At 38.9% G+C, this 12,226-nt stretch overlaps 1 protein-coding gene across 2 annotated transcripts in view; it reads left to right on the top strand.

Moving 5' to 3' along the window:
* The window catches only part of babam2 (BRISC and BRCA1 A complex member 2), a 155,451-nt gene extending 145,796 nt beyond the window's left edge, over window positions 1-9,655 (top strand). For both annotated transcript variants that reach the window (XM_052025195.1, XM_052025196.1), the window contains exons 11-12: window positions 4,158-4,311; window positions 9,308-9,655. In XM_052025195.1, coding sequence (XP_051881155.1) covers window positions 4,158-4,311; window positions 9,308-9,371 — 218 coding nt within the window. In that variant the 3' untranslated portion in view covers window positions 9,372-9,655. The remainder of the gene's footprint in view (window positions 1-4,157; window positions 4,312-9,307) is intronic.
* The last annotated feature ends 2,571 nt before the right edge of the window (window positions 9,656-12,226 follow it).

Genomic DNA, 12,226 nt, shown 5'->3' with positions numbered 1-12,226 from the left:
ACCAAGCAAAAAGGAGAGACTGCTGTCTCCACACAGCATGAATTCATGCTTATCTTTGAGAGAAATATTAACAACTTGACCTAGGCGTGTGTAGATGTAAAAATATTTACTCTCAGAACAAAACCCACCTTGAATCTGCCTACTTCCTCTTTCACTGTAAACAGGATGGGAAACCAGTCCATTTGTAGGAGGTGGATTGTTCAAATGTCTCAGGTTTTGTCTCTCCTATGTGTACCCCGGCCATTAAGATTCCTGGGACAAAAGAAACCTGGCCGCTGAAGGGAGGAGAGGAATACTTCATGGCGGCGACTGCTTCTGGGTCAAGAGAAATTGTGCCTTTCTCCAATCCTCAAGCCAGCCTGCTTTTTGATCCTTTGTTGGAGATTGCTCCTTCCTCATGACATCACTTGACTCTTGCCAAAAATTGCCAAATCCCTCCTTTAATCACTAAACCTCCCCCACAGTCACCATTATCTATACTTGCCCCCAATCTGTTTCTAACCCCCTCTTCCTACCCCTCTCCCTGTTCTCGGTTGACCCAAAAGCCATGCTGGGACCACACTATTTCTGCCCTAGCCATAAAATGCTAATCTCCTTTTTGGCCCCTTCTGCATCATTTCATACCCATCAATCAAGCTGCCTTCTAGGCAAGGGTCCTCTTTAGTGGTGGTGGAGAAGGGGGGAGGAGGCGGTGGAAAGGCCATGTACAACATACCAGCCGGAACTCCTTAACACCAGCATATCACACCTCTACCCCACCTCCATTCACTTGCAAAATGCGTCACCTTGGGCTTCTGTTTCATCAGACATAGTTGCATTAAACTCAGGTGGGCAGGTTGGAAGACATTTCTTTTTTAAAGTCCATTAATTTTATGTCAGATAATTGATGTTTGGAAATGGTACTGATATTGATGATTGGAATTGGTGCTGTAGTTCATAAAGAAAATAAAATATTGTGCAAGCAGATCTGCTGCTTTTCTATTCGTACCGCTTTTAGGAATTTCCTTTTAACTATTTTTTTGTCTTTCCTTGTAATCAAATGCTTAGAAATCCTTTGTCTGGAAAACAGGTGTTGACCTCATTTGCATAGGTATGACAATGTGAGATTTGGATTTTGGACTTAAATCACCATCTTCAATTGACCTTTATGTAATCTATAGTTTGGAACAAATCAGACATCATTACAAACTTTTATGTGTCAAGCATTGAACCATGTTACTCACTGAGAAAATAATTGGCATTGGTAGAGATAAATAGCATTTTAATGAACTGACCAAATTTCAGGTCAAATGTACACTTCAGTGAGTTAACTAAAATACAGCTCTAATGCAAATTGGTTGACCTATTGGAACACCAGTATCTTGTGCTGAAGTATTGATTTGTGTCCCAAATGTTGTAACATTCCTAATCTCTGACATCGAGCAGTATTTTTGACTCTGGTAATACTCAGCTTTGCATCCTTCAACTCAAAAAAATATTTGCCAACAAAGTTGGTGAAAGTACATGCTGATAGCGCCATAGCAAGAAAACAGAGCAGCTTCAGAGCAACTGGGGACGGAGCTTAATTAGAGGGGGTAAATCTGTTGTGAAATAGGTATAGAAAAAATTAGTGAAGAATGCATAAAAGGAGAGAAAGCTATGAAAGACGAGAAAGAAAAGTAAAATTTTAATATTTTTTGGTGTCCACAAACAATTCAAAATTATATTCATCATGTCATTTTTCAGAGTTAGTTCATTATCCATTGTACACTACAGCAACTTTGTGATATTTGATGCATTTCCCTGGTCGACACAAAATGACTTTTCCGTAAAGCTAATGCTGGACAGAATATATAATAATAACAAGCACCATTATTTTTTTCTAATCATTTCAGAATGTGGGCACAGTTGGACTTGCCCTTAAAAAGGTGGTAATGAACTGCCACTTTGAACGACTGTAGTCCTTTGGCTGCTGAAAATTTAAAAAGAACATTACAGATATTGGAATTTGAAAATAATAACAGGAAATACTGGAAGTACTCAACAGGTCGGGCTGCATCCTAGGTGCTAACATCACCAATAGCTTGTCCTGGTCCAAACACGTTGATGCTATGGCCAAGAAAGCACATCAGCGACTCTATTTCCTCAGAAAGCTAAGGAAATTCAGCATGTCCCTGGTGACCCTCACCAATTTTTATAGATGCACCATTGAAAGCATCCTGTCTGGTTACATCACAGCTTGGTATGGCAACTGCTCTGCCCAAGACTGCAAGAAATTGCAGAGAGTTGTGGACACAGCTCAGTCCATCATAAAAACCAGCCTCCCCTCCATTGACTCCATCTAAACTTCCCACTGCCTCAGGAAAGCAGCCAACATAATCTAAAACTGCTACCATCCTGGTCATTCTCTCTTCTCCCCCCACCAATGGGCAGAAGATACAAAAGCTTGAAACACACACCACCAGGCTCAAGGACAGCTTGTATCCCGCTGTGATAAGACTCTTGAACGGACCTCATATACAATAAAGATGAACTCTTGATCTCCTAATCTACTTCCTCGTGGCCCTTGCACCTTATTTTCTACCTGCACTGCACTTTCTCTGTAACTGTAACACTATATTCTGCATTCTGTTATTGCTTTACCCTTTGTACTACCTCAGTATACTCATTGGAATGATCTGTTGAATGGCGTGCAAAAAAGTTTTTCACTGTATCTCTGTACATGTGACAATAGTAAACCAATTGCCTGAAACAAAGTTAATGCTTCAGGTCAAAGACCTTTCATTGGAATTGTTGTTGAGTAGAGAGTTCCAGGGTTTAGATGTGACAACGGTAAAAGAACAGCAATGTATTCCTGGCTTGAGATGGCATGCAACATGTCAAAGAAACTGGTTAATGGTCTTCCTATGCAATATTAGCCTCACATTTTAAATCAACAATGTACTTTGACCCACAAATTCATGACCCAAGTTCTATTTATAGTTTGCAGTTTTATACAGTTGTCCTTGAGAGACAGCATTTGCCACAGAAAAGGAAGGAAAAGCTGGAGAGATAATTTTCCTATGAATCTACAGAGCAGCATTGATGTAGCACTTGGAAAAGGTTGTTCTCCCTTTTAGAGTGGGTAGTCTATGTCTCATGAAGAGCAAGGAAAGCTTATTGCTAAGGCAAAAAATCGCACTAGTTTTGCACTTTATGCATAGTGGTGTTAGCAATGTCACATTTGAAAAATAGAAAATGCTTGGCTGTCAATGTCAGGATCAAATATCTATGGTTTAAAAGCGTGGATTTGGCATTGAATTTCTACCTCAATAATACATAAAGGATTGGAAGAAAATCAGCATGTTCTCTTAATTCCTCACATCAGATATGCAGCTTAGTGACAAGTTGAACACCATTTAAACAATAACTGCACTTCTCAGATTTATCTTTTCTTGCCAATTTTCTGCCAGATATTCTTTATCTCTCCCAGATTGTTCTTTAGAGTAAAAGTTAACACCTTGCCTAAATGCTGGCAAACTTCTTCACAGCCAAGCCTAATCTACCCTTCCCCAACCTCCACGGGAAGTACCAGTTTGGAGCAGGATGTCTCTCCAACATGCCTTTCTCATTCCCAAGAGTGCCATGGCAAATTATTAGCACTTACCTCTGCGTCAATTGAGATCACCGTATACTTTTGTCTGACTTACTTCCCAGTGATCAGTACAGCAGTGGCCCAGTAACTGCAAGCTTCTCAAGTAGTTCCTGATGGAAACCGTGCATGTCTTTTTGTGCATAATACCGTGCAAACCACTGTAGTACTGTTTCTGATGCATTTCAGCCCAATTTCATGAATTTTTGCAGAGTAATGACCCTCTTGAGTGTTATCAGAATAAAAAGAACAAATTTAGTGGCCCATAAGAAGGTAAAATCCATTTTCTAGGTATGAGCATTCATGGGTCTGCAATGATAGCTACCTAGCAAAGTATGATTAGGCACATGTTACTGCATTCTTTCTTGGAGACATGACTCATCCACCATTATTTCATGCATCCACAACAGGAATGATTCAATCTTTATTTCAAACTGTATGTTTCATTGTGAGTAACGGCAGCTAGTTTTTATTTTTATCCTCCACCACCCCCCCCCCCACCCCCATTTCCAAACCTTACGACTTTTTTTTTCCTTTTTAACTGCAGTTGATTTGCCCCTCTATTTTCCACGGGATCAACCCACTTTGACGTTCCAGTCAGTGTACCATTTTACCAATAGTGGACAGCTCTACCAACAGATACAAAAATCCTACCCTTACAGTCCACGCTGGGATGGCAATGAGATGGCCAAGAGAGCAAAGTAAGTACCTTTACAGATTCATAGCTTAGATTTTGTGTTGCCGCAGGAGTTGTGCATGTAACTACTTGCAGCTGGTGTAACTAGGTTTTCTTTTCCTTATTTCTCTGCTGTTTTTATAACTTATCACTTTCCCATCTGAAATTATGAACATTAGTTATCTGATCTCTGAAATGAAACGAAATGGTTGGAGAAAGCAAGCAGGTGGGCACCTCTTTCATGTGCAGCATTCTCAGTGTTTGTATGTGAAAGTTAACTGGTTTTCATCTATATTCAGGAAGCAGATGGAGTTCCAGGTTACTGAGAGATTGGTTTAAAAACCTCCCTTATAAGTCTTTAATCAGTAACTCACGGTTGACCAGTGAACCATTCCATTGAACTCAAGTAATGTTTTTAATATTACCTTGTATTCCTATTATCATCTCTTGGAGGACATAAGTAATATTGCTGCAATGGGATAATAAATGTCTTTTTAATCTTTTTGTTCTCTGTACACTTTGAACATCATTTTTTTGTAATTTTTTCTCAATTGCTTTTACGTTCTGCATGCTTCTTTCTGCATTTTATAAGGAAAATAAAATTCTTTTTCAAAATATATTTTGTGCTCTGCGTTAGTTACCGTTGACCATACAGAATTTTTAATTGTGATGCAGGTCAACTTATCTTAAATGTGTAAGTAAATATAGAGAGGTAATACATTCTAGGTAGGACTCAGGAAACGTGCACATAAATTTATCATTAAATAAAATCTCTGTTGTAAGAGACTTATTTTACTTAATCTTCACTCTAAGAAACTTATTTGCCAGATCCTTAAAGGCTTAAGTTTTGGCTCTCCAAGCTTGCTACGGGTCAGTGAGTGGCTCCAGACAGTGATGAGCATTCTTTGCAGTACTATATTCTGTTCATACAAGTATAATCAGTATTTGAGCTCGAGGTTGGCTTTGCTGTGTACTCAGCTTTTCGTGACTTGCTGCAAACTAGAAAACTCAAAATGACAGCTGTTCTTAACATTAAGTAAATTACATTAGTCTCCAATTTATTTGATGTAAAATAATCAAGGCAATGCATTGTGTTATAAGTGGATACCAACCTTGATGGGGGGAAAAAAAGGTTTTTTTTCCAAACAACATAATGAAATGGGGGTGGGAGAAAGGATAATGTTGAAACTGTCATAAACATTGCCCCTATAAACCAGAAAAAAACAGATAACAGTTGTGTATGTCATGTATAAAACATCCTCTACTTTGGTGATTTTTCTGGAATGGTGGTTGTACTGTTTGTCATTAGAATATTCTGAATGATCTGTAATCATCCAGGCACAATAATGAAATCAGCAAACAGTGTGTATTAAGTCCATTGCTCTGACAACTCTCAGTAGTGCCAGGCACATTTAGAAGGAATTGCAATTAACTTGATCTGTTCCAGTATCCTTTGTGGTTTACCTCTGGTTTTGCTACCTGGCTCTTCCTGGTCTCTCATGCTGGTGGCAAATCAATAAAATAACACCCTTCTACTTGATTTTTTTTTCCTTCTGGTTTCTGATGCATTTCTTCCCCACAGATAAGGTTGTGACTTCAGCAAAACCACTTTGGAAGTTTTCAAAGTATGGCGGTTTGAAACGTATCCCTTGCTATTACCACTTTTACTTTCTGTGCTCAGAAGCCAACAGTGGTATTTTAATAATTGTACTAATCACTCTATTAAATAAAAAGTCTAACAATAAGGTGCATGTTAAGTAACAATTCACCAATCAAATTATTTTGGCTTTGAATAGAAAGCAGAATATGAATTTAAGTTCTGAAATGCAATAGGATTCCAAACTTTGTGTGCGTGTCCAAAGTAAGTTGTTTTAATTGCCTACTTGAGGAAGGAATTTTATGCCTGTGCATAATTTGCTGTACATTTATGTATTTGTTATATTTTTTAATGTGACACAGACCATAATGATAACTTTATGCAAGTCTGATTTATCCAGATATCATTAAATGAGGCTTTATCAATATAACAATTGTTTATAGTTGCAACTGAAATGGTGGCTGTTTTATTTGGAATTAGAATATTCTGAGTGATCCATAATCCTCTGAGGCACGATAATGGAATCAGTGTGTGTGTTGGAACTGAAAGCATACTGTAACACGCTTTTTTTACAAAAACTCTGCTAAAAATATTCACCAGGTTGGTAGCATTTGTAGAGAGAGAGTGGCTCTGTGTCCCTCTTCCTCCACTTCCACAAATGCTGCTCAACATGCTGAGTACATGTAGTATTTCTAATTTTAATGCACTTTTATGTTAATCAGGGTTTCAACTCAACTAATATTTTCCAGTATATTTTATTCTTTGTCATAACTTCCCCTTTGTTTTCGAAGCGCTTGTCTATCCATCAATGATTTTATACTCTGTACCAGCTTCTTTATAACATTAAGTGATTATCTTGTATTTTCTTTACAATTATATCTATTGCCTAACTTTTTCTGCCAGTGTCAATGCTGATGAATTTGAATGGAAGTAAAATTTGTAAGTTTGAAGTTCCATGTGGAGTTAATGCATTTTCTCTTTGTCATACCCCAAACAATGTGGTGGGAGGAGCAGAATATTTTTATGGAAATTGCCCCTGCATGAATAACCAAGGTTCCAACAAGATGGAAGGAAGCGAGATTCGGTGACATTTGTGCTTGTATTCATTGCCATCTGTTTATCTCTGTTCACAATCTGGAATGTAGGGAGGGAGTGTGCTGATTACGTGGGCAATTTTTTTTTCTTCTTTTTTTGTTTTCTGTGTCTCCCTGCACTTTACCCTGACTAAAATGAACCTTTGTAAAGCTTGTGCTAGAATTACTCTTGAATTGAATGCTGTAAAATGTGAGGCCCAGGACATTTTACTCCTCCTCTGTACTTGCTACATAATATGGTGGCTGGGAATCTGCAGTTAAAGATCGTCTTATCAATATTTTTAGATAAAATTTGGTGTGAATGCATGAACATTTTCTGTAACATTATTTTGGAAGTATGTCTTGATAGTAAATTGACTTGACATCTTGTGTCTTGGAGCAGTAACATACTGGGATTATATAATGGCATGTTAAACCATCAAAGTGTTGGGATTGGTGTTTCACTGTAGCTCGGTGGACAGGCAAGAAAAAGACAAATAATAGATCTACCCCTGCACGCTTCCCTGCAGGTGGTTACAGAATTAGCAATTGTGTATTCTCTTAAAGGTGGTAAAAGGAGAATGGAGAAGATATACAGTGGCATGCAAAGGTTTGGGCACCCCTGGTCAAAATTTCTGTTACTGTGAATAGTTAAGTGAGTAGAAGATGAACTGATCTCCAAAAGTCATAAAGTTAAAGGTGAAACATTCCTTTCAACATTTTAAGCAAGATTAGTGTATTATTTTTGTTTTGTATAATTTTAGAGTGAAAAAAAGGAAAGGAGCACCATGCAAAAGTTTGGGCACCCCAAGAGATTTGAGCTCTCAGATAACTTTTACCAAAGTCTCAGACCTTCATTAGCTTGTTAGGGCTATGGCTTGTTCACAGTTGTCGTTAGGAAAGGCTAGGTGATGCAAATTTCAAAGCTTTATAAATACCCTGACTCCTCAAACCTTGTCCCAACAATCAGCAGCCATGGGCTCCTCTAAGCAGCTGCCTAGCACTCTGAAAATTAAAATAAATGATGCCCACAAAGCAGGAGAAGGCTATAAGAAGATAGCAAAACGTTTTCAGGTAGCCATTTCCTTAGTTCATAATGTAATTAAGAAATGGCAGTTAACAGGAACGGTGGAGGTCAAGTTGAGGTCTGGAAGACCAAGAAAACTTTCCAAGAGAACTGCTCGTAGGATTGCTAGAAAGGCAAATCAAAGTCCCTGTTTGACTGCAAAAGACCTTCAGGAAGATTTAGCAGACTCTGGAGTGGTGGTGCACTGTTCTACTGTGCAGCGACACCTGCACAAATATGACCTTCATGGAAGGGTCATCAGAAGAAAACCTTTCCTGCGTCCTCACCACAAAATGCAGCGTCAGAAGATTGCAAAGGATCGTCTAAACAAGCCTGATGCATTTTGGAAACAAGTCCTGTGGACTGATGAAGTTAAAATAGAACTTTTTGGCCGCAATGAGCAAAGGTATGTTTGGAGAAAAAAGGGTGCAGAATTTCATAAAAAGAACACCCTCCAACTGTTAAGCATGAGGGTGGATCGATCATGCTTTGGGCTTGTGTTGCAGCCAGTGGCATGGAGAACATTTCATTGGTAGAGGGAAAAATGAATTCAATTAAATACCAGCAAATTCTGGAAGCAAACATCAACCATCTGTAAAAAAAAAGCTGAAGATGAAAAGAGGATGGCTTCTACAACAGGATAACGATCCTAAACACACCTCAAAATCCACAATGGACTACCTCAAGAGGCATAAGCTGAGGGTTTTGCCATGGCCCTCACAGTACCCCGACCTAAACATCATCGAAAATCTGTGGCTAGACCTCAAAAGAACAGTGCATGCAAGTCGGCCCAAGAATCTCACAGAACTGGAAGCCTTTTGCAAGGAATAATGGGCGAAAATCCCCCAAACAAGAATTGAAAGACTCTTAGCTGGCTACAGGAAGTGTTTACAAGCTGTGATACTTGTCAAAGGGGGCGTTACTAAGTACTGACCATGCAGGGTGCCCAAACTTTTGCTTCGGGCCCTTTTCCTTTTTTGTTCTTTTGATACTGTAAAAGATGGAAATAAAGTAATCTTGCTTAAAATATTAAAGAAATATGTCATCTTTAACTTTATGCCTTTTGGAAATCAGGTCATCTTTTAGTCACTTAGCTATTCACGGCAACAGAAATGTTGACCAGGGGTCCCCTAACTTTTGCATGCCACCGTACATTTGTTTTCCAGAAAATTTGGGAGTTTTTAGAAATATATTTTTGCATACTTAAGTCATCAAGAAGTTAATTGTTCTTCCTACATCCTTGTGTTAATTTTTAACCACTGCTTCCTTTGTTTCTGTTCATTAGGGCTTACTTCAAAACCTATGTTCCTCAGTTCCAGGAGGCAGCTTTCGCTAATGGGAAGTTGTAGTTGACACCAGGTTCCAGAAGGAAGCCAATCAGACAGTTGCATTTGTTTATTTTAGGAAGTCCTTTGGATTTTTTTCAATCTTCCTCGTGTGCTGAAGTATAACTGTAAGGACATTGATTTCCACTTGGGCTGCAGAGCATTGGTGTGCCTATGCTATACCCTATACAAATAAAGGTCTCTTATGTTGTTCAGCCAGTTAAAGTCTGTATTGCATACAACATAAAATGTTTTGAATTGATGAGAAAAATGTTCCAAGTTACAATAAACAATCTCATTGAAAAGCCTGAATGATTCACGATGCTGTAAAAATTAAAATGTTAGAATATGCAACTGCTGCCTTTTATCGCCTCCCCACACTCTTATCCTTCCACCTTCATGGAACAGTGCAGCACAGGAACAGGCCCTTCAGCTCACCATGTTGTGCCAAACTAATCAAACTAGTAATTAAACGCCTACTAAACTAGTCCCTTCTGCCTACACAATGTCCACATCCTTCCATTCTCTGCACATTCGTGTGCCCATCTAAGAGCCTCTTAAACGTCTATCGTATTGCCTTCACCACCACTCCTGACAGTGCATTCCAGGCACCCACTACTGTGTGTGTATTTAAAAAAAACCCTTGCTCTGCACATCTCCTGTGAACTTTTCCCCTCTCACTTTAAATGCATGCCCTCTAGTATGAGACATATTGACCCTGGGAAAAAGATACCAGCTGTCTGTCTCTCTAACCTTATAAACTTCTATCAAGTCTCCCCTCAGCCTCCACTGCTCCAGAGAAAACAATCCAAGCTTGTCCAACCTCTCCTTGTTGCACATGCCTTTAGTCCAGGCAGCATCCTCCCACATCCCTTCACATGCACCCTGGAATGTGTCTCTGCATAAAAGCATGACTTGAATTCTGTTCTCAATAATAGTGAAGATTTTGATGCTGAGAAACTGACATTAAGCAATCCCAGCTCAGCTATTATCCGAAACACGTGCAGTGTAATACTCTCTGAAATACACCTTATGCTGTTCTTTAATCTGCACATTGGTGGGCCAGACCAGGTAAGAATATGCTTTGGAGGAAGCTTTAAATGTTCTCTTCCCTGCACCAGGCACTTCTAAGCAACCTGACTAAACTTCCTGTTCAGTGCCAGTTTGCTGCTTGTAAGAGCATGAGAGCTAGCAGACAGAGCACATTTATCTCTGCCTAAATGTCTACATCAAGAAATAGATTTCAGAGGCTGGATCTATTCCCAGTTCCATCTGGGGGATGAGGAAAAGATGTGCAATGCAATATCAGTCTTTTTAAAATGTCTCTGACCTGGCAAAAGTGCATTTTTTAGAAGGTCTTGCAATTAAAAACATGTATTTGCATCTTTTTAAAGAGGATAACTGTTTTCTTATCAAATCTGAAGTTTGTGATTACCATTCAAATAAGTATTAAAAATGCAGATTTCTAACAATATTTAGTGAAATTATTGAAATCATAGAGTTATACAGCACGGAAACAGGCCCTTCAGCCCAACTGTTCCATGCCAACCAAGATGCCCCATAACTTGATGAACGAGTGCCTGTTAATGTTACTCATACAGACAAAGATAACATACGAAGTTGGACCTTTTGGAACAACGCTCTTGACAGTGTATGACCATGCCTGATGCGTAACACATTTACTCTGTGTACCCTTGGCCCATTTCTGTCTTTAATGCTCCAAATCCTAGGTATGTCACAGCAAATGAAAATGCTGCACTAAGCATTTTTATTGATTATTGTACTCTTGGTTTATCCATCTCGCATTGGATTGTTTAAAATTTGCAGCGCAAAATTGGGTTATTTGTCCCAACTCAATCATGCAATGCATATCCAACTCTCACGATCATAGTCCGTTTCCTTCTCCCTTTGTGTTTACCCCTTAAATGCACTAGTGTAATTTATCCCAGCTTCTTGATGAATTCTACAAGGTAAAGAATTTTCTCCTGAATTACTAATGATCAGGTATAGACCGTTCCAGGTGACAAATGCTGTCTTATGGACACCCGTACATATAACCAAGCTTCGATAATCTGATTAAATTTAAAAGTCTGACACACACAGTACATGTATTCATTCAGATGAACAGCAGAACTAGTTTCCTCACTCTCATTTTCAGTAATTGTTCGTTCTTGTCGGTCTTATGTGCTTTTGATGCCATTCATTACACTTCTGTGGAGGTACGGCTACCTTATTGAGTGATTTTTGTGTATTTTCTGACTTTCGGACAAAATCGCCTCATGGACGTCTGTAAAAACGGAATCCAGGGACAGCCTGTATTTACGACTCCCCACATGAAAACATTTTTTTTTTTGCGTAGCCTTTCAAAAGCTTTCATAATCTGATGTATCTACCAGATCATCTAGAACCCTTTCTCTAGAGGAGGTGGAATGCAGAACTCATTTCATCTTTGACCCTTCATAATTATCAGAGAAAGCATACCACCACCAGTCTCCCAACCCTGGCACATCCTTCTGTTGTAATCTGAGTCGGTAAACATCAAAGGCTTTCTGAGCAGTGCACTCTCTCAGTCTTTATATCAGCTTAGAGTTATATATGGATGTGCTGCCTGAATGCCAGCTTATTACAAACTAACTGCATGTTCATTATGCCAGAAACATCCATTTCCCATTATTACAAGGCTACCATTGTCTTCCTCATTTTATTTTTGAATTCAATTTTTTTTAATATATTCAAAGAATGTGGGCACTGCCAACACTGATTGACTAGCCCTACTTTCTCTGCACTAAGGGGGAAGTTAAGAGACAACCATGTTAATGGACTAGACCAGTTAAAGATGTCAGATTTCCTTCCCCGAATCATATAGGGGTTTTATAATA

This window comes from Pristis pectinata, chromosome 10 (assembly GCF_009764475.1).
Source record: "Pristis pectinata isolate sPriPec2 chromosome 10, sPriPec2.1.pri, whole genome shotgun sequence".
Lineage (NCBI taxonomy): Eukaryota > Metazoa > Chordata > Chondrichthyes > Rhinopristiformes > Pristidae > Pristis > Pristis pectinata.
Note: the sequence above shows the minus strand (reverse complement) of the source record. Positions and strands in the feature narration are given on the sequence as shown.